Here is a 23,077-nt window from a genome sequence, read left to right as displayed (position 1 = left end):
GTACTTTAAGTTATGCTTCTTTAAACTTTCCGTGTTCATTTTTATCTTATGTTTATTCCACATCAATAAAATATTTCTAGATATTCACCCTGTATTTTTCATTCCTCGTATAATTTTATCACAGCCTCAGTTATACTCCCTTATTACACTGCATTATCCTTCATTATACTTCATTTCTTCAAGTTGGCGGAGTTCACATTTGCACAACACAAATACCTTCAGAATTACAATTTCATAGCTATTGCTAAGCCAGTCTTGCATCTACATATTCTCTATCTAAACTAGAACATTCCTTCAGCATTTTAGTTATTCATTCTGATTCATCTCCAATTTGTCAGTATCCTTCCAATAAATACTGCCCAGGTCTGCATTTTACCAGAACACCAGAAACCTTCTCAAGATAACAAGACATTTCAGCAGAGGACAATGCTCTTCCTGTAGTATGTTGAAACTACTTTAACAGATACCCCATGCCTGTATTTTAAACTCTGCTAATAGTTACAAATGGCAGTGAAGTATCAATGCATCCTCACAAAATTGCATCGACTTTTTCTATCCGCTTGCACTAAAAATTGACAATAAATTGCTGGAACTGCATTTACGCTTTTGACTGATGTGCAAGAACTAACTTTTTAAAATCATAATTTAAACAGACAGAACTTAAACCCACCAGAATATTCAGTCCAACCACCTCCAGCAACTCATTTTTCTTTTGCTAACCTGAGCAAGCATTTGATAAAGTATTACGTTAAGATACCCATGATTGTAGCCAAATATTTTCAAACATACATTCAAAAGAATAATGCACAATCTTCCAGACTACAAGCTAGCTTTCTGAAACAGGTTTTTTGGTAACATGCATATTTCCTTCTCATGTCTTGACTGAATCTGTTTAGACTTTGTTAATTTGATCATTAATTGCCTCTGCAAGCAGACTGTCTTAAAATAGTTTTAAAATGCTTTATTTTTAAGGAAAAAGTCTATCAGTTCTTAGAGGAGGAAAATAATTACATTAATCAGAAATAAAACAATCATTGGTGGAAACTATGGTAAAATAGCCTTCATGTGTTAATTACTGTAGCTTCATGGAAGCCAAATACTGCAGCGTCGAGGAAAACAGAAAGTTTTGTTCTAGTACTTTTCACGAGTGTTTTATCTGCTGAGTGGGCATGGTGCTCAACCCTGCAACAGCTTACGAATTAGCTATTGCTCCATTCTATTAATTTACCCATGCCAGAAGAAAAACAAAACACAGAATTTTTTTTTCTTCATTCAGATTCAGCAAAAGCAGCATTGCAAGAAGAAAACTTACAGTTATTGACTCATCCATTTCCAGAGTTTCTGCTGTCCCACTGTCACAGTTAGCTAGCTGAGCTATTTCTAGAAACAAATATTAGAAAGTCCATTTTAAAGATGTGACATTTTTCTAGAATCATTAGTAACCAGGCAGTCCTACCTGTAGTTCTTCCCAAATAACTTTAGGATGTTTCTAAGCATTTAGAGGATTCATACCATCTGAAAAATGCATGCTTGCTATTCATCATCTAGGTAATCTTAAACAGTCAAGTACCAATCAACAGTAGTAAGTATTATGACTGCTGAGATGCAAGAATTCTGTGGTCTGTGTGTGATCCGAGTGTTAATTTCCTAAAAATCATGAGGATCTTAGACCACCAGGGGTTAATTGTGCACCATATCCTCAATGTACTATCTAAAGCTTCACAGTTGGAACAATCAGGTTATAGTTCAGACTGAAATGGATTCCAAATGTTTGCATCTTGCACACAGAAATGCTGATAATCCTAACAGAACCAGCTAAAAGTCATTTTTTCCTCAAAGCTTATCATTTATGGAGTTACGAACACAGACTACTTCTCTGTTAAATGCTTAGATTTTGGCAGATCTCGCAAGTTTACCAGGTTGTCCCCATTTGTCTATGGTGCAGAGTTCCTAAATCCACTATGTTCTCCAGGGACCTGTGAACTAAGAACTCCTCTGGGTAATAAAAGCTGAACAGGAAAACTGGTAGCTAAAAGACCTTGGAAAACTTACTATTACTTTAATATAGATAGTTACTTATATACTTTGCAGAGCCAAAGATGTGCACTTGATCATAATTATGTGATGGGGACCAAACACAAGTCTACTGAAACTTCCAAGATTGAATTTTTCCATCAATACTGTTAACTTATGAATACAAAAAGTAACTGAATATTCATATAGAATAAATAAGCTGGATTTTTCTATATAATAACCAACTACTAGAAGTGAAATTTGAGGTAATTATTTGCACAACACTTACAGCAATCATTAACAGTAAACTAAGCACGTAAAAACTTTGTGATAGAACAGATTTAGAGTAACTCTCATATCCCATCACTACAAAACCCACCAAACTTGAGAAGGGTAAGAATCAGAAGCACTTAAAACTTAATTTCAAAAACAAAACAGATCTTTAAAGTTTACCAGAAGTTAGAACGATTGAAAGAAAAATCTGAATACAAAGTCAATAAACAGTGAAGAATCATCTCCAATGAGAATATACATTTAAACAAGAGAGCCTAGGCTTAAACAATACAGGCCAAATTCGAATTTGGGAGTGGATTTTTCTGTCAAAACTCAGTTTCATAAACATGAGGGTTTTATAATCGAAGTGCTGATGAAGCCTTTACAGTATGAGTGAGAACCACCCAAGATAGAAAAATATGCTTTGACAGCCTTCTCAATTGAGATTATTTTCATAAATAGCAAATTAAAATGGGCCATTTTTGAACAGAACTTTTGCAAAATATCCATTATCTGAGAAATACATATTATTTACAAATAGTAGGTATTAATGGAATGGAACCAAGAGTGAGCTTTCAAAACACAGAGCCATGGAACAATTTTGCAATGCCTGAAGAGATTTTTAAAACTCATCTAAATACCATTAAACATCTGCCCTTTTTCTTTCATTGATTTAAACCATTTCTGAAAACTCATGATTCAAAAAAGGTAGTGATGGAAATTTAAAAACCAGAGGGGGAAATTTCTCCCCAGGGAACTCTTCAGAAATGCAACCACCAGCCTCTGATAAGTGATGAATCTGTTGTGGTATTGCTTTCAGTACAGTATAAATTTATCTGGCATTATCTCCAAGTAATGCATGCATCATTTCACTCAAAGAAAGGATACTACAGCAATGGCAGAAAACAAAGGAGGCAAGGAGGGAAGGGGCTAAAGCATTTGGTTCTTTTTCTCTGCAGAGAAATGAAATCCCTTCCATGAACACTTAAAAACACTACATACATAACAGAAATACAATTCTATGTGGAGTTACTATTCTAATTGAAATTACTGACATATCATTATTTGAAAGATTTCTGGTTCTTCTGCTACGTAAATATTTTTCAATATTTTCTGGTTTTGGACACAGAATTTAAAGGCTCTCTCATCTTCATGTTTTATACTTCACAGTAATGTACATGAATGTTGCAAATAATTCTCTGTACATGATTAATTCAAGGGCATAAACCCCATAGTGCCATTCTTCTTATTTTTTGCTTATGATACATCCCCTTATGCAACAGTACCAATTTAAAACCAAAAGTAATTTTCTTTTCTGAGAAGGCACGAAGTGGACTTGTAAGCTCAACTTCCATTTGTCTTTTAACATAATATTAATCTAATTTGATCTAACCAAACTCATGACAATATGTAGCAGTGCTGCTTAAGTTGAAGAAAAAAACATTTTCTTTTAATACACAATATAGTAATCCTTAGACTTAATGAAATATGACGTTGCATCATGAGGACTGATTTTAAAAAAAACAACAAAAAAGCCAATCCCATCTTACCACAATTGTTTTCACAGAATCACACAATGTCTTGGGTTCAAAGGAATCTTAAAGACCACCTAATTCCAATCCCCTTCCACAAGCATGGATGGCATTCAACAGGTCAGGTTGCCTAGGATCCCATCAAACCTGGTCTTGAACGCCTCCAGGGATGGTGCAACCACAGCTTCTCTGGGCAGCCTGTGCCAGCACCTCATCATCCTCTGAGTAAAGAATGTCCTCCTAATGTCTCACCTAAATCTCCCTTCTTTTAGTTTAAAGCCATTCCTCCTTGACCTATCACTACCAGACCACGTAAAAAGTTGGTTGCTCTCCTGCTCAAAAGCTCTCTTTAAATGCCAGGAAAATAATTTTGTGTTATCAAGTGCCCTCCTAGAGATCTTCCTCATTCATAACACAAAAGACAAGCAAAACGGCACTAGTTAGATCCATCTTCCAGAACAGCACTTCTGCTGAACTCCAAACTGTGGGACTAGCACATAATGCAATGAACCAATTTCCACATTTTACTAATAGAATCTGATTTGAGTATGAAAGATGGTCTGCTGAGGAGACAAGTGATTTTCATTTTACCAACGCTGTCCTTTAAACAATAATCAGGCAACACAAAATGTTCTACGATGACAATAATTTTAAAGGAACCCAGTCAGCTTCCCCCTATATAAGTCCTAATTATGGACACATTGGTTGCTCAGAAAAAGAAATCTTTACAGCTTTAATAGGAAAGGGAGACATCCTTTTCAGGGAGAATAAGATGTAGGAAGATGGGAGCAGTGAAAGGCAAATTACAGATAAGTCCAGCTTCAGTTATACCTATGGTTGGATAATAGTGGATATCAAACTAGAGCTGTACATTTCAGCTAGAGCTAAAATAAGGAATTTATATCACCTGAAAGGAAAAAGTGAGTATCACCGATACGACACCATTTGTGCCTGGTACTCATAGCAGAAGATCTCAAATGGCCTTTATAATGCCTTTGAGCTTGTGATAAAACCTATGGCTTAGTGAATGCATTTTGTTCTGCTCTCATTTTTACTTTGATTCCCTGGGGCACAATCAGAGTATCGCAACAACTAGATACACTGGGAAGGAAGCATCTGGACATTTATAGCTGGAGCAGGAGATGCACTTACCTTCCAGAGGATCCTTATTTAAGCCCAGCTGACTAATAATATAGCGAGGAATGTCTGTTTTAATGCCTTGTCCCTCTTTAGCATGGCCCTCAGCTGCTTCCAAAAGATAATAAAACTCTTCTGGATCAAATTCCTGAAAGAAAAATAATAACTATCATTCTCCCTGCAGAAACTGAAGGGTTAGTACCTAATATAATATCTTCCTCAGCTGTTTCTATCACAAATATTTCCCTTATTAAAAAACAATACCTTATTACTCTATTATTAGTAGCTTATCATTGTATTATGATTCCTATACAATGTAATATGCTGTAAGCCATAACATTTTGTATCATGTACTTTTATAATAGGAAGTTACTTGCCCCCAAAATTCTCCACAGTATTCTGTGAAATGACATAACCAGCAATACAATATTCAGTGACAAGATTTCTCGTAAGACTTCGTCCCCCTGCAGCTGCTTGCATACAAAAATCTACTACTCAAATAAACAATGTAAATACAATGCTTTCCACTTCTAAATGAAATTTTTAAGTATTTTAAATCAGTATATCTGTACTATCTTTTACAGAAAATATAATAAAATAAATCCCTGACTTTAGAATGAAGTCATTGTAAGCTGCTGAAAACAATACTTGAGCTTCACTGATCCAACTGTTTCAAAACTAGAAATGAAACACTATCCTTTGGGAAACAACTATATTACTACTATAAATTATTTCACATGTAAAAGGCATGCTCTCCAAGAGTAAGAAGAAAAAATCCTTTCCTATCCCGTAAGTCCCATAGAAACATATTTATTTCACTACTTTAAGTGAAGATAAAAGTAGAATAGTGTTTAACAGAACAAGAAAGATTACCAATAGGGCATTTTTGGTTTTTTTTAATAACCTTCTGTTATCTTTCTGTATGTATTCTGTCTGTATCCATGCATATCAAAACTTCACTCATACAGACACTACATTCTTCAAGATGTTATTACCGGCCATTGACCACAACAGGTACAATGCTTAATAAAGTGAGAGCCACTAAGAATTTTTCCAGCCATTGTGGTGGAATAACCTTAGCTAGTCGCCAGCTGTCCACCAAGCTCCTCTCCCAGAGAACAACCAGCATCACTCATGGCTCCGGTCCTCTGGATCAGCTGGATCTGGCTCTGCTCTGACATGGGGCAGCGCTGGGCTCTGCTCACAGAGGCTATTCTAGCTACCAAAATCACTGTCATGTAAATCAAATGCACTGCTGTGAAACACTGATGAAATTAACCAGATTTTCTGAGACAGCAAGTCAGTTTCATCAAAAATTTCAGCAGAAGCCAGGGAGGCTGCTGAGTTGGTTTGCTTCCCTGTAGGTCATTTCTTGCTGTGCCATCCTAGGGACTTTTGTCTGCCTGCTAGGTCACTGGGCTTTTGTCCTAGTTCCTTAAGCTACCCAGAACTTGGGAACTCAACATGAAAACCTGGAAGGGAAACCAGCTTGAGAGTTTATGTATTATGCTTCATTTTGTAAACATCCAAACCACTGCAGCTAGCAGGGAGACTTCATTATTTCTGAAATGTCTTTGGAATTTCAAACCTTGTAAGAAACAACTTTAGGTTTTCATTTTTCCTGAAGCTATTTTCATTATTTCCAGCCTACCTATTATTTAGCTCAAAATCTTTGGAGACTGCTAGCCTGCCTAGAAATCTGGATTGTGTAAGGTCTTACATGCTGTTTCAGCCTTACTCTTCCCATCTGACACACTGTCTCTGGCTGAATCTCTTGTATGTTACTCCTTGATACTGAAGAACAACGTGAGCATATGTGCCAAGACTTAAGTATCTTCTCCCGAACAGCAGCAATGGTACACAAATTTACACAGCTTCTACTCCATTTGGTAGTATGTCATGGTAATTTCAAAACAGATACCTTTAATGCATACATATATATATATATATATATATGATGCACACAAACAGGTATACATGCACACACACACACACGTAAATACTAGAACTAAGAAACGTATTTCCTCATCTTGACTTCTAACTTTTGCCTTCCATTCTTCATGTACTGAAGTGACTTTAAATGGAGAAAATCTTTCAACATTTGGCAGTGGCTTCTGGCACATGAAATTAAAAAAAGCTTTACTCATATGATTAACATGTAAATACAAACAGGAACACGCATACCACCAACACCTGAGCTAAAACCCAGCTAAAAAGCTGGAAGAAAACTGATTACTTCACTATAGAGTATATGAAACTTCTCCTGATGAAAGTGTTGATTTATTTCCAGTAATTCTATGAAAGTTCTTACAGAGGCTGAAATTGCCATATCTAGTATTTATTTCAGACAGACTTTTCAAAATATCAGCCAATATTATCTAAAAGTTCCCAGAGAGAAGCTATGGAAAAACAACAATATTGTTTTTGCAAGATTAAATGATTCCAGTGACTTTTAAGTTGTGGGCTTAACACCTTGTGTAAGAAATGAGGGTCTTGTGATGTCTGGATTTTTTCGAGCCAGTTGCCTCTGAAGAAACATACTGTTTAGAGAGTTGTTATGTTCCAGCTTAAATCTCCTACAGACTCGAAGTAAGAACACTCCAAAGAAGCTGTGCCAGCTTTCTCTGCCATTGCTGCTCTGAAAATTTATACAGCTGGAAGCAACTAAGCACTAAAACTGAGAGCACAATTTCATTTCCCGAGCTAAATGACAAATACTGTCCATCCACTCACATCAACAGGCTCAGCAAAGGGAGAAATACAGGGTGTACAGTAGTTCAACTGTGATAGGCCAGAACAAAATCCCAAGGTCATAAGCTAAGGGAATGTAGATTTGGACTAGCTAGCTATAAAATTCAGCATTTGCAGAGAATGAACTAGGAGCCAAATGGGTCACTGGGAAAGAACACAAATTAAAAGATAGTACTAGGAACAGGAGTGGATGGGAGAAAGAGAGTGTATGAGGAGAGGATGAAGTGCTACAAAGAAGACTAGGTCTGTCTGCCTACAGCATGCATTTAAGAGCAGTTTTGAACATGCAATAAAGAAGTCATGGACTGGAGAGAAGCAAGGCATCGTATCAGAAATAGTGTAGAGGGCTGGGGAAGGATTACGTGAACTGCGAGGAAGAAGGAAGATCACTCCAGATATAGCTGAATTAACATTTTAGGGGACATCGTGAAGACACAACAAAAGCCTGGATTCAATGTCAGAGGCAGTACATACTAACACATCCTCTTCTGTAGGACTTGTCATATTTTTACATCTTTTATGCTGCTTCAGAGCGCATACTGTATTTTAAATTTCTGATGAACCGCAAGTCATGAACAAACTGCAACTCAGAATGCTGAGACATGGTGTTTCCAAAACAAAATGGTCAGCTCTCAAAATGCCCACAGCAGAACAATCCAGGTTGTGCATTAACTGTGCCACAGATGAAGAAACACAGCACAGAGCCAAGATCGGGATGGAAAGACTGACTAGCTCAGATTCAGTGGCACGCAAATGCAGTTATGACACTTTCAGGCATAACTTGAGTCTAGCAGCAGGTTAGCAGCTCCCACATACACAGAGCCTTGCCAGCCTCAAATAGCTGCTTGCAGCATCAACACTGCGATCCTAGTATTGCCAAGAACGGCAGCTCAACAAAGTCAGCTCAGGCTCCGTGCCAAGCCTGTTGGATTCAGGCTGGCTCTTACATGGTATTTGGGTGTCTACACCATCCTCTTGAGCACACTGTGTTCTGTAAGCATTTATTACTTCCACTGAACAACTGAAGCACACTGGCTCTGTCTGTAGGAACAACTTCCTGCACCTGAGCCTCCCCAGCTCTCACAGCAGGGGCAAGTGAAGCAGAAACATGCCTAGGAGGCCTGGCACAAGCTAGCCCAGTCTGGCAACACCCATGCTATGCTCACGCATAAGTTAACTGTATTGTTTCTTCTGAGAATAACTCAGGCTACCTGCATATCCAGATATCCTAACCCTTCCCCTCAGAGATGATACTACACAGTAGACAGCAAACTGCTTATAGCCCTGGCTACTGTTCAGTGCAACAAAATTATAAAACTTGTAAGAAAAAGAGGAACAATGGGAAAATCACTAAGCAATTACAATTCCGGAAAAGTCTTCCCAAGAGAGTAACAAAGTCTAACAAAACAACAGAAAAAACGAACTCATTTTAAACTGGAGTTTCCTAAATTTATGAAAGGGATTTAGAACAAAGTATTTGCAATAGCAGGGAACCAAACACAACTGCAGGAGGTCTCCCCTAGTATCTTGTTTCCGAAATAAAAGTAAAGAGGATCCCACCAACAATGAAGCCTTGCCCAGTTGTTTGACGCCAGAGAAAATGACTGTAAAGGGAAATGAATACTAATCCAGAAAACTTCTACAGGAGCAAGTAAGAAAATCCAGTTATAGAAGCATCACCTTACCAGGCATTCCAGTAAACGAGCAGGACGAGCAATAACTATGAGGATTTTTCTGACTAGTTGCTTGATATATGCCAGTTCTTCACTCTCTGATCGCTCTTGAGCCTAGAAGGTGAACACAAAGGAATAATAAAACAAACTGCATTCAATGCACAACTCATGAATGCTTATTTCAGGCATCCTTGCAGGTTTTGAAACATGAACTTGAGGCAACAGTACGCCGTTTTCAAGATAATAGTAGAAATAGCAAGAATATCAACATTACAATAGCATATTGAAGTAATAGATTTGTACAACTCTAACACTGTAACAACAAAATTAAAGCGTCCAAAATGGACATGATATCTGCTTTTTTCAAAAAAAAAAAATCACATAATATTACTATTGTCAGTTTCGTAAAAAGGGCTATGACACAATACAACATACATCCGTACATTTGCCTCCCAGTATGAAACAAGTAATATTTATGAACATAAGAAACATTCATGCCAAACTGGTGATTTCCTATGTTCACAATTCCTAGTCAAATAACAATGTACTATATCTACAGAATCTACACTAATTCCTGCAGAGAGAGGCTGCATACAGGTACATGCAGAAAGAAAGACAATTACAAATTGACTTCTATGAAGGCGATGACAAAGAGCATAAATTGTTACAAAAGAACACAGAGAAAGTTCTGGAAGGTTTAAAAATATTTGTACAATGGGCTAAACTACATTTTAAATTTCTTTTAAGTTTTCTTCTTTCAGACCAAAAGGTACAATTCAAGGATGCTAATGAATGCAAAGTAGCCATATGGTCCTCCTCCTCACTAAAACAGCCCTCCAAATACACAAAGTATTTCTTTGTTTTGAATATCCGTGAGGTTTAAAAATGGTAATTAAAAAAAAAAGGCACAAACACCATCTAGCATTCTGCACTGGGTTTCAGAAGTACCTCAGTTGGACATAAGCATTTGTATTCTGCACACTATCAACCAAGTCCAAAGAGAACTCTCTTGTAAACAAAATGTCTGCCTGTTTTGGTCACCAGCAGAATTAAAAGCAACTTTGTATAGTTTTGCAAACACTCAGTTGTACACTTGAACAAAATATTCAGAAAATATTATGTTAAAGAAAGATGAAGCAGGAAAGGACACAGATCCACTTAATCTCGACCTTAGATTTACAAAGGTGTCAGATGAATCAAAGTACTCAAGCAATGAAGGAGTCTTCCTGTGGTTATAGAAAGTAATCATAAGGAGCCAAGTAGCAGTGGGAGATGCAGCTTTCTACCCAACATCACAGCTGGTAACTGACAACGAATGTGACACAGGAATCCAAAGCACAACAGAGTGCCTGCAGCTGAGCTGAGGAAAGGAGCAAGCTTTCCTACTGCTGGATTACATTGAGGAGAGGTTCTTATTCTCCCTGCTTAAAGGACAGAGCTTCAGTAATCCAGACATACTTCACTGATGTCTTTTGCACTGCTTTATGAAAAGAAAAAGTTCAGAATACAGTAGAAGAAATTAATTAGAAACAGATTTACTGGACAGAAGTTAACAAAAAATCAGCACAGGAAAAAACAACAATAACAACAGCAAAAACAATCAAAACCTTTAGTAATTGCTCCTGCAAGAAAACAGAAGAAACTATTTAAATTAACAAAGCACAAATACTTTAACATCTCACTAGGAAAATTTCAAGTCTATCAGATCTGCTGGTCTACCACATTAATTTTGGTTCACAAGATACTATCAACTCTCACATGAACAGTTATAGCATTTAGCATTCTCATTTGCTTTAAAAATGATGTACCTATAAATTGTATTGACTTCCCGTGTAGCACATTTCTTTAGTAAGTTTCATGCTTTTGTTAATTAATTTACCAGACCACTCTACGGAAGTTTCAATGCTTTCAGAACTGAATTTCTGCTAATGAACACTTTAATTATGAAGGAGGCAAATATTTAAATAATTAAATAACTAAATAACCTCCAACTAATGGAAATATAAGGGCTGTTGCCTCCTTTGTCAACACAGCAGGCAATTAGTAAGGTTGATAAAGTGGAAAGAGTGAAAACAGTATACATTTCCTCATTTATCCACAGCAAATGGAATAGCAAGCTTCCTCATTTAGGGCTTATGCACACACTTCTGTAAGCAATTTACAATTTTCACTGCATGACAAAATGCTGTTGTTTCTGAATCTTTACAACCTACTTGTCACAGACTACACTAGGAATGTCTTTTTTGATCCCTGTAGTGGTTGTTACATAGACTAAAATTGCAATGAATACCACTTTGACAAATTATTTGAATGCAACAGTCATAATTATTTCAAGACTGCAAACATATTTAAATCATTTTACTACCAAACATAGCAGCTCATACCTCCTGTAGCAATTTGTCTAATTTCTGTTGTAATTCAAGGAAGTATCGAGATGTGATGAGGCCCTGGTGGGATTTATCCAAACAATCTCGAGCCAGTTCTGTGATCTGATGGTGGGTAAAACTGAGTACTCCATCTGCCAGTGGAAGGACGTTTTCTGGAGAATGATTTGTTATAATGTCCTGAAGCCTTTCTTCCATCTGGGCTGTGGCCTATATACAAATGTATACACGATATATTAAATCAGACTTGAAATTTCCAACACACTCTTTTGGTTTTACAACATTTCTGTTGTACCTATGAAGTTACCTAGGTTTAATACATGAAATGACTGAAGAAAAAAGCAAGCAAACAGAGTGACAGATGACATATCCCCAATTACCAGTACAGAAAAATGAAAGCCTTACTGTTCTGTTATGCAGATCCTACATTTTGTCTGCCACCAGCAATAAACAGTGATCATATGATGCTCGCTCACCAACAGAATTAAAGTACACTCATGACTGTAAAACTAAGTCCAAGGCAAAATAAAAGCAATGAAATCTTAGGGAGATCTTTGTATGTTTTGCTAACATACATAACATTGTTTAGCTATGCATGCTAAAACTGCAGATGCTACACACCAGAGTATCTTCTTTCCTTTTGCACAGAATACACCACAAACACATTTCAATGGACTGAGTTTGAAAGCACATTAACTGATTATAAAAAACACAGGCCCATAGCTCCTGGAAGATGTGCTTGCCGCATGCACTATATGCCTGCTTTATAGAATCAACTGTCTTGTTTCTCACAAAATAGCAAATGCTTAAAAAGAACACTAAAGATATTGCAGTATTGTCCTTATTAAAAAGTAATCTCACACCTTTTAATTCCTAACTCATCCACTGAAATGAGTGGTTCATTTCACACTACTGATTGCTGCTCAATCTCTCTACAAATATCTTCATACTTTTATAAAAATAAATTTCTATGAAGAAATATGAACATTTCTTTTAATTACTACTTTTAGGCACTTTTGTATTTTATTTTCCAGGAATCATGTAAATTCTAGGATCGACTGAGAGCACAGCGCTCCTAACAACATGTGGCACTGAGGAACTCATTTTTGTCTCAGATTTCTGAACAAGACAGAAACATTTCCTGAGTTGGTAACTCAGAATCAAACTCGACAACTCCATGCTCATCTTCATCACCAAAAAAGCATGCAAGACAGCTGTCTGGGAAAAGAGAGAAATGGTACAGCAGTTTGCAGGTTTATCAACAGATTCTGCACAAGACTGAAAAAAAAAAAAAAAAAATTGTTTTTTGTTTACTAATTCAGTATACACTAACTCCAGGTATACACCACCTACTGAAAGTGAATGCTATTGTTGCTTTCCAATCAGCAGAATGTATTATCAGCATGATTAATTTCAAAACCAGTTCAGCAGCTTTGTCAAATGAATGTCCAGTTCTCAGCAGGAATTTTCTTTATTGTGATTTTATCTTTATAATAAGAGCTTGGTGATGCTTTGTGAAAGCCATTACAGGCTTGGATCATTAGTTTCCATAACAAAAACATAATTTACTTAAAACCTATGTTGCCTATCAATTTAGATACCGTGTATCTTAAATATAATTCATTACCTTTGGGAACCTTTCTTTGTAGACATGGTTCATCATAATTATCTCATTGTCACAGCAGGCAGGAGAACGTCCAGGACTGCAAACAAAGCAAATTATCTCTTTATACTTGTCTCAGCATGAGCCAGAATTAGCAGTTATTTTTTGTACAGCTTATTTGCACCAAGAAGTCAGCAAACACTTCACAAGATAGGTAAAATCTCTAATCAGTGGCACACTTGGTTCTTTTATTTCTGACCAGGACTTAGAAATTATGTCATATACTTGACATCTGACATGCTATTTTCTTAGTTTTTAACTGCAGTTCAGGATACAGGAACTTCTGCAACAATCATGATGTTACGTTTTTTTCTCAAAAGGACAAGAGACATATATTTAACAGATGATCATATGTATGATTACACCTGCCCTTCTGAAGGTCATATACAACCAAAATAGCAAGACCTCACCAAGAACTCCACTAACTGCAAGTGAAGACATTCAGCAGTTTGTGGGGAGTTCATACACATACATATACCCACATAAGTATATATTTTTAAACAGATCATGAAAAAAAATCAAAACAATTATTTCCAATCTAACTGGCAAGTAAAGGCAGCCACTTCTACAAATAACGCCATAACACGCACAGGTTCCATGCCATGGACACTGTGCAGGAAAGAACAAAAAACAAGCACGAAACTTGCAGGAAATCCATCCCTAAGAGGTACCCATGGGCTTGGCTAACCTAGCAAACTCCTTTTCACTGTCATAAGCCTCATTCCTAGTTATTTTTAAAAATCTCTACCTGATTTTCCAGACACTGGCTCACCCAAGTATGGTTTCAAAGATGCAGAATAAAATCCCATGAAGGCAATGCCCTCCTCTAGGAGCATCTTTATCTTAACATGTACATAGGGGTTTCTTGAAATGCATTTCTTGCATGAGCAAAAGAAATGGCTTTCAGCTCTCTAAAAGAGCAAAAAAAGAGCAATAAAAAATAAGATCTTCAATGAAATGCACCTCACACAAATGGCACCGCAAAGGAAACTCTAGAAATCTACTCTTTGGGAAACAAGAAACCAAAGTTTATTTTTATTAAAGAAAACTAATGAACTAATGAATGCTTTCCCCCCAACTCCCTGCCCATTTATTCTTCACAATTCTTTTCAGACACTTCTAGAATATAAATGCATTTCAAATTACTTTTGCTAATAAAGACAATATTATTTAAACAATTCAAACTCTAGAAATCAGATCAGTAAGGCTCATCAAAACACGTTAAGTTGCCTCCTTTACGCCCTATCTCACACTGCTGAACACAGGAATAAAAATTAAAAAATGATTATTATTAGTTCAGCAAATATTCTTACCTCTTTTTATTATTTAGTATTATGCCTCAGCAATTTGGAAAATAAGGAATGCTCCCAATACACAAAACCACAATGTTCTAGAGTACATAAATTAAGATTCAATGACTTTCACCTGATGGATAAACCCACCTGAGACTTCTGGACCGAGGGCGCATTGCTGTGGTCCTGCATCTGTTATCACTTGCAATGCTTTCAGTGGTACAGAAATGTTTAGATAAAAAATGTAGTTCATCAGGTGTTGGTTGGTATGGTAACTGGTGTAGTTTCTCTTGTGATGAACAAGATGACTGGAAGAGAAAAGCAGAACACAAACTTCTACCAGTGAAAACGCATTTTCAAGATCACATTCACTGCTCATGAATGAGATCATTTAATACAAAAATTACAGTTACTGTTACCTATACTTAACTACCAAATTAAAGAAGAATAAAAATAATTAGTCTCAACTTACTGAGCTAAATACAATTTAAATATAAAAACTACTTCAGTCTCAGAAAAATCATTGCATTTCAGAAGTTCACATTTTGTCTTTCTAAGGCACAAGCATCTGGTGCCAGTAATATACAACAGTATTTAGAGAATATTTTAAATGGAGTCTGCTGAAAATTAATTGAGTAAGGCAGAAGAAGTGTGTTAGGTGTAGAGTACAACTTATTGCAACAATACGAATTTCAATTCTATACACATAAATTATTTCATTATCTGTAATTAAGATATTATCGAAGTTTGGGAAAAACGGTCGAAATTCTTGCTGAAAAAATTAACATGCTATTTTCTTATAAAAAGCTGTACTTTTAAGATGACATGAAAGAATAAAACAGTTATCGTGATCAGTTTTATGGCTAATAGAAATGAGAGGGATTACACTGAAACTATCCTCTTCATTTAAAAATGGAATACACAGATAGCTATGAGATTGGTACTGTTACCACAGTAACTACCCTTGCAAAACTGATTGTAAAGCCATAGAACATAATGTACGGTAGATTTTCATCTAATCCTTAATCATATATTCCTGTCATTTATGCAGCACACCTAACTACCTGAGCCACACTAAACATTCAGTGGCAGAATTTTGTAACTAATTCAACTTAGCTTGGATTTGATGTCTTTGTGAAGAACATGTACATTGTTCAATATATTAACAACCAGCCTGGATAATCTGGACTGGTTACTGTAGATGCTCTGCTGTTTCTGGTACCAAAGATGGTTTCTAAGACAGATAAGTTCATAGAGATCTTCACATAATCATAGAACTGTTTGAGTACGAAAGGAGCCTTAAAGGTCATTTAGTTCAACTCCCCTGCAACGAACTGAGACACCGACAGCTCGATCAGGCTGCTCAGAGCTCCATCCAGTCTGATCCTGAATACCTCCAGGGAAAGGGCATCCACCACATCTCTGGGCAACTTGTGCCAGTGTCTCACCGCTGTAAACAAATTTTTCCTTATATCCAGTCAAAATCTCCTTTTTTTTTTGGTTTGAAACCATTTCCCCTTGTCCCATCACCATAGACCCTGCTAAACAGTCTGTCTCCTTCTTTCTTATAGCTCCCCTGTAGATACTGAAAGGCTGCTATCAGGTCTCCCCAGAGCCTTGTCTTCTCCAGGCTGAACAGCCCTAGCTCTCTCAGACTGTCCTAATAGGAGAAGTGCTCCCTCCCTTGGATCATTTTTGCGGCCCTCCTCCGGATGCACTCCAACAGGTCTATGTCTCTCCTGTACTGAGGATTCCACATCTGGATGCAATGCTCCAGGTGAGGTCTCACCAGTGCAGAGTAGAGGGGCAGGATCACCTCCCTTGACCTGCTGGCCACATTTCTTCTGATGCAGACCAGTGTCCAGTTGGTTTTCTGGGCTGTGAGGGCACATTGCTGGCTCAAGTCCAGCTTACTATCCGGTAGTACCCCCAAGTCCTTGGCAGGGCTGTGCTCCATCCCTTCATCCTCCAGCTTGTATTGATAGTGGGGGTTGCTGTGACCCAGGTGCAATACCTTGCACTTGGTTTTGTTGAACCTCACAATGTTCACCTGGGCCCACACGACTGGCTTAGCATGTCTAGGTCTCTCTGGATGGCATCCTATCCCTCAGGTATGTTGACTGCACCACTCAGCTTGGTTTCATCCACAAACTTGCCAAGAGCGCACTTGATCCCACTGCTGATGTGACAGCGTGACACTAGAAAGCTGCCTGGTACCATGTAGACAGTACTTTAACTCTGGAGGGGATAAATTCCGAAAAACTTCAGTTTCTTTCTGGAACTCATCAGTCCCCAGATGCCTTTTTGAGCATAAGATTCTCCACTATGTCCACCTTCTCAAGCAAGCTATTGCTCTTATCTGTCTTCTCATATAGGGCATCAAGACTCTTGCCTGGTTGCTCTTTCATTAAAGGCCTACACAGGGGCCTTTGCATCTGTAGCAAAGGGCATCTTTGCTATTCCATTCAAAGTGAGAGAAGTCAGTACATTTCTAAGCTGTACTGACATTTCCATGCATTACTGAAGTCAGCAGGTAATATCCACGCTGTTAAGTACAGGAAGAAGACAGTCTTCATAATTACCTGGTAACTTGAGTGGTAAAAGCTGAATGAATCCTAATTCTAAGAACTAAAGAAAAGATTAGTTATCATACTAGATCTCATGAAGTCATCCCTTGAAAGAAAAAAAGAAGAAAAAAATGATGGGAAAAATTAACTCTCATAAGATTACTGTATATGAGATGGTTTCATCACATGAGAACAAGTTAAAGACAGCAAGTCTACATTATCTTGCTTTGCTGCAGGCTAAAATGCATGTAAACCAAGAATTTACCACAGTTTACTTGATAGGTAGTAACCTGTCAAGCCACAGTAACTCAGCTATGAATTTCAGCTGTAGCACATTACTATGCATAATTTAGTACACAGTACAAACTACCCTGTTTCATATCTCACACTATGGCAACTAGCTGCAATTAAGCCCATGATTAATTCTAGAGCCACTCTCATTAAGTTAAAAGAACAGTGACATTTCCCGACACAGACTGTCACCTATACATATTTCTAAAAAGTAAATATTCTTTGCATTTCAGGGGATTCTAGACACATCAAAAAAGCAATAATCTACTTCATGTTTATCCACATGTAAAATGATGTGTAAGCAGAAAATCTTCCTAAGGACTTCCAGTTGCACCAGAACCACCACAAGTCCAGAGTGCATTTTCTTGGAGGTCTGAATTCTGACCTCTGTACAGATCAGAGTTCTCACAGCAGAATTCTACAAAGAAAAAACTAGCCCTCCTGCCATTCTAGAATAGTTGCTTCAAAAATTACATGGGATTTACCATATTCATTATAAACAAGAGCACCACAACAAGGCAAACTATTCTTCAAATACAGAAATACAAATTTGCAGCCAATATAGGCTAATGTAATTGCAAAAATTTCCTTCCCAGTCTCCCTAATCTGTCTTCCCATCCAAATAATTTACAAAGAATAGGGTACTGGAAAAAAAAGGCAACCAAATTATTTCACATTTTTTACTTCTTACAGGCTTCTTCTCCTAACAGACGCACAATCATCTTAACAGCACAAGATCTGATTCCGCTTTGTTTCCTAGAATACAACACACCAATAGTTTATTTTCAATTTGACGATCCTAGCAGGAGACATTTTCATTTCCTTTCTGCTTTGCATACGGATCTGCAACATGAAACTCTTGAAATTCCATTACACTGGTAATTCCACTTCCAATAAGAAACAACAACAACAAAAACCACGCCACCGAACCACAAAAACAGGCTAAGAGGAGGTGGTGTGCTGCATTCACCTGAGCATACTCATGGGAGGGTTACTAAGGGCCCTTCTGTCCCTGCTTCAACTTTCAGTTGCTAGTAAAGATCAAAGTTGTGCTCTATTGTGTTACGCAAAAACTACTACTGGTCTCCAGTTAATCAATTTCTAGATTAATTTACAGTATATCTTATTTATCCTGCACTGAAAACTAAGAACTCTATATGTATATTTAAGACTACTGTTTCTGAAGTGCTCTCTCGCTGTCTTTATGAAGCTGGAAAAATACAGAGAGGGAGGCTGCACAGTGCTAGCTGCTTCAGATTCTGAAAATGTACAAGATATCAATTAGATGGGGAGCTTTCATTTTCCAATTCAAGTACATTGTCCAATGGGTAAAAACATGAAAAGCATCTCCACTGAGAAGCAAAGAAATAGTGACTAGACTTAAAATTGAGAGGTTGCCCCAGTGCTTTTGCAGGGTTCATCACCAGCAGAGGACTCTTGAAAGAAAAAAAAAAAACAACTCCACAAAGGAAAAGGAATACAGGGCATCAATTCCATACTGCTGCTTTCTTCTACAAAATTCAGTCTTATTAGTAAACACATTCACTTCCACAGGAAGTGGAAATTGTTTGTTCAATGCCATAAATCTATTTTAGTATTTATAAGATATGATCATGTCAAAGGATACCAAGGGAGAACTCAAAAATAAAATCACAAGGGTTAAGATATAACTCCATAAATGACAGTGCTGTTTTTTTCCAGAAGAAATGCAAATATGATGTAAAAACTGTTCTGTGTTTCAGCACATCCATCCAGTAAACTTAAAATGGAGTAAAGAAAGCAGTAAAATACTCTAGAATTACAATTCTAAAATGGCAGCTATCAAGGAAAAAATCTATGCCTATGGATGGAAAATTTGAACTGTGTTTTAAAACATTTCTAATTTCTAGAGAAGAAATGAAATTTCTTCTCTAGCACAAGTCTCTGACTTCTAACAATGATGAGGTTGCTATAGCAACTACTTATTATCTGACAACTTCCTTTACATTAATATGTTTAAGTGAAAAGCATAACGTATGTGCTTTAGTGTCAAGAAGAGGTGTATGAGCGTGCACAATGGAAAGTGGTTAGAGACGATGTGAAATAAAGCAATTTACTTGGCAAAGACTTGATCTAGGTCAGAGGTCAAAAATGAGTGCTGCTGAGGAGCAGTTCAAAATATACAAAGGCTGCTCTGAAAGCAATGCCTCATTTTATGATGTTGGCCCACAACACTGGAGATGTTGATAGTGATACGGCAGTAGAGATTGAACCTTCACACCAATACTCCATTTTATTTCATTGTTGTGTGACAAATGGCAGCAGAGGGGCAGTTTGACAGAACGGCATCTGACATGGAAACGAGTATTAAGCAATGGTGTGTTGCTGTATGAGGAAAGAATTGCACCCATTGTCATTCACTGACGCTTGCTGAACATTTATGGAGACCAGTGGATGTAAGCACCGCGAGGCAGTGGGTGGTGCATTTCAGCAGTGGTGACAGCAACAGTGGGTCACCTCTGCTGGTGCCAATTTTCACAAGTGGCATGCAGGCTCTTGTTCATTGCTGGCGAAAATGCATAGCTCATGCTGCTGACTGTATTGAAAAATGCATTCTGTAGCTGAGAATTTGCTCTGGTAGTGTTACTGTGCTCTTTCTATCTGTTGTAGTTTCCACAAAAACAAATGAGGAAGCATTACTTTCAGAGTGACCTATGTACATAAAATCCTCCAACTTTTTTTTTTTTTTAAGATACTAAGAAATAGAATTGATTCCACTTTTCAAAAGCTTTAGTTGACAAAAATAAAGAGTTGACCATGGTGTAAAATGGTCAAGTTTAATCAGTGCTCAGGATGTGGAATTCCACTACTTCACAAGAGAAGTAAAATATACCCAGGAGAATAAGATTACTTAAATTCCAAAGGAAACATTTAAAAAAACCAGACTCCAGGTGTCCAGTAGCATGTACCACACATAAAGCAGTACTATCCTTAATGCTGCAATGCTATGGGTGCAAAACAAGGCTGAAGATCCAAAATTACCAACTTTTGAAGAGTCCTAGTTAGATCTATGAGGTCTAAGCCCTTTACTACAAAAGACAGAGGTGTCAAAATGTCCACTATTTCCTATTTCCAAAGCAGGCTTTCCTCCAAAGCTGTATCTTACCAGTTTATTAGGTCTGGCTATCAAAACAGATCCAAGTTGTAACATTACTCAGTGCTTCCTCTTGAGTACAGAGGTGTGTGTGATGTGCCAAAGTACAGACCTGCACTTCTGTCACTTACCAGCCGCTAGCCTTAGTACTGGAGCAGAATCGCATGCACCGCCACAGTGCACTTCAAAAGTCAGATGGCACATGCTTGGAGACGGTGTGTGATAGATCAGTTCAAAAGGACTTACCTAACATGCAAAAACTAACAATTTACACTATCGTATTTATCCTATTGATCCTATTACGTATCCTATTCTAAGTGTAGTCGTCTAAAGTTATATAAAAGCTAAATATCTCATTTAATATCATGCACTGGAATCTCACTATGGTCAAAGAAAAAGACAGGCAAACCTGTGATTCATCGCATCTCAATACAGCAGACTAGCCTAGGATGAGTCAATCATGTTGTAGGGTGTTTCTCTTTATGCTAGCAAGGGAGCCAAACTCAATACCTAACTTTGTATGACTGTGTCTCCCAATCTACTGCATTACAGACCAAAATGACGCAGATAAACACAATATCCTCTCCACAAAAGGAAGAGCTGTAAAAGCAAAGCACAAGTAGCCTGAAGTTTTCTTCCGTTTCAGAGAAACAGTTTAGTACCCCATACCAATTCAAAGTCTATCAGAAATCCATAAACAAAAACACACTCACTAAAAAACAAACAGACGATAACAAACAGAAAAAGAAACAACACATAAAGTCCTACACTGCCTTTTCCTAAAACAAGTAACGTCTGCTTAATTTAAGAATATAGGGCATGTAATAGAAATGTATCTGCATAGCAAAGTGGATACTCACAGAAACAGTTGAGCTGGGTGTATTTGTACCATAGCCAGAAGAAGGGAGGGAAGCCAAAGACCAGCGACGACCATCAGTCCTGTTGTGAAAACTGACTTTAGTCAAATGAACACTGCAGTACATAAAGCATCTATGAAAGTGTTATTGTGAAAAGTTGCATTCCAAAAGCATGATGCAAACAAGTTTTTTTAACAGAAAGTAAACATTCACAAGGGACCACAATAAACAAGCTTTTGGCAAAGATAATTTAGGCTTAGAGACTTCCTAAAGCATTCTTCTAGTCCAAATCTATGAGATGAAACAATTAGAAAGTGAATGAACAGATCCACAGAAATGATCTCTCACTAATATGCATAGAAACTGAACACAGAGTCTTCACAACTGTCAGGTTCATCAGATGAAAATTAATGAGAAGCAAATTAAAAACCTGTGAACAAATGCAAGCCATGATGCTCTGAACCACAAAATAACCACAACACGACTTGAAGTATAAGGGTAACGCTTTCTTATGTGATATCAGTGGAGGACAACAGCAAACTAGCAAGCTAATTTAAAAAAACTAGGAAAGAATGATTTGGTAAACACCTAAATTTGTGGAAAATTACATGTAGATCAGAAAAAAAAAGTCTCAGCAAAAATCATGCTTAATCAGATTAAATAAAAATCATAACTTAAGCCAATTCTACTCTTTACAGCTTCAGGTGACCTACACATAGACAAGATGGAGCTTAAGCATTCAAAGAGACAAACCAAAAAGCAACAAAGAAGTTGGTGTTTTGATTTCTAAGGAGGTATCATTTACCTGTCATTTCGGTGCCCATGACTGGAGTACAATTGTTATCAAATATGTTTAAAAAAAAAAAAGGAAAATAAAACATACATAAATAACAAAACAGAACTATTTTTACTAATACACAAGATGATGGCAGAGGAGAGTTGAGAGGAAAATCAAACTTCTGTTTTACAGCCAGTAAAAAGATCATCTCTCAAGTCCGACCTGCTCAAAAAATACAACTCCAAAAAGGAGAACTAAAGTCACAGCAAATCAAGAGCCCTCCATTTCTTGGTGCAGCTTCCCTACCCTTCAAGGTAACTGTCAGCCTTCCCCCTCTCCATTCTAGTAGTTTGTTTCCTACTCCCATTTATTCACAAGCTACAACAGAGCATGTGAAAATAAAGTCACGACTGCATCTGAAATGTTGTCCTTTACAAATCACAAGATATTTTAACAACACTAATTATGTAAAGAAAACATGTAGGAGAGGGACAAGAGTGAACTCTGGAAAAAACTTATCACAATCATAGAATCACCAAGGTTGGAAAAGATCTCAAAAATGATCTGGCCCACCTGTTCTGTTTTTATTTCATTAATTCTTCACCATTTCCCCTATGTGAATCAGCAATATCCAGCTCAATGAGCAATTACAAAAGAAATTTTCTCTTCATTTTGGCTCGGCTGCACAAGTTAGGTATGTTTATAGTTGAAAGAGGAAGAAAAAAGTGATTTA

General features: G+C 37.2%; 1 protein-coding gene across 11 annotated transcripts in view; it reads right to left on the bottom strand.

Annotated features, from left to right (window-relative positions):
• The window catches only part of MAST4 (microtubule associated serine/threonine kinase family member 4), a 300,840-nt gene that overhangs the window by 36,653 nt on the left and 241,110 nt on the right, over positions 1-23,077 (bottom strand). For all 11 annotated transcript variants that reach the window (XM_021379467.1, XM_021379469.1, XM_021379468.1 and 8 more), the window contains 7 exons: positions 21,570-21,648; positions 14,869-15,026; positions 13,391-13,466; positions 11,764-11,973; positions 9,392-9,493; positions 4,971-5,103; positions 1,313-1,380 (listed from right to left, as the gene is read on the bottom strand). In XM_021379467.1, coding sequence (XP_021235142.1) covers positions 1,313-1,380; positions 4,971-5,103; positions 9,392-9,493; positions 11,764-11,973; positions 13,391-13,466; positions 14,869-15,026; positions 21,570-21,648 — 826 coding nt within the window. The remainder of the gene's footprint in view (positions 1-1,312; positions 1,381-4,970; positions 5,104-9,391; positions 9,494-11,763; positions 11,974-13,390; positions 13,467-14,868; positions 15,027-21,569; positions 21,649-23,077) is intronic.

The sequence above is a fragment of the Numida meleagris genome, chromosome Z (assembly GCF_002078875.1).
Source record: "Numida meleagris isolate 19003 breed g44 Domestic line chromosome Z, NumMel1.0, whole genome shotgun sequence".
Classification (NCBI taxonomy): domain Eukaryota; kingdom Metazoa; phylum Chordata; class Aves; order Galliformes; family Numididae; genus Numida; species Numida meleagris.
Note: the sequence above shows the minus strand (reverse complement) of the source record. Positions and strands in the feature narration are given on the sequence as shown.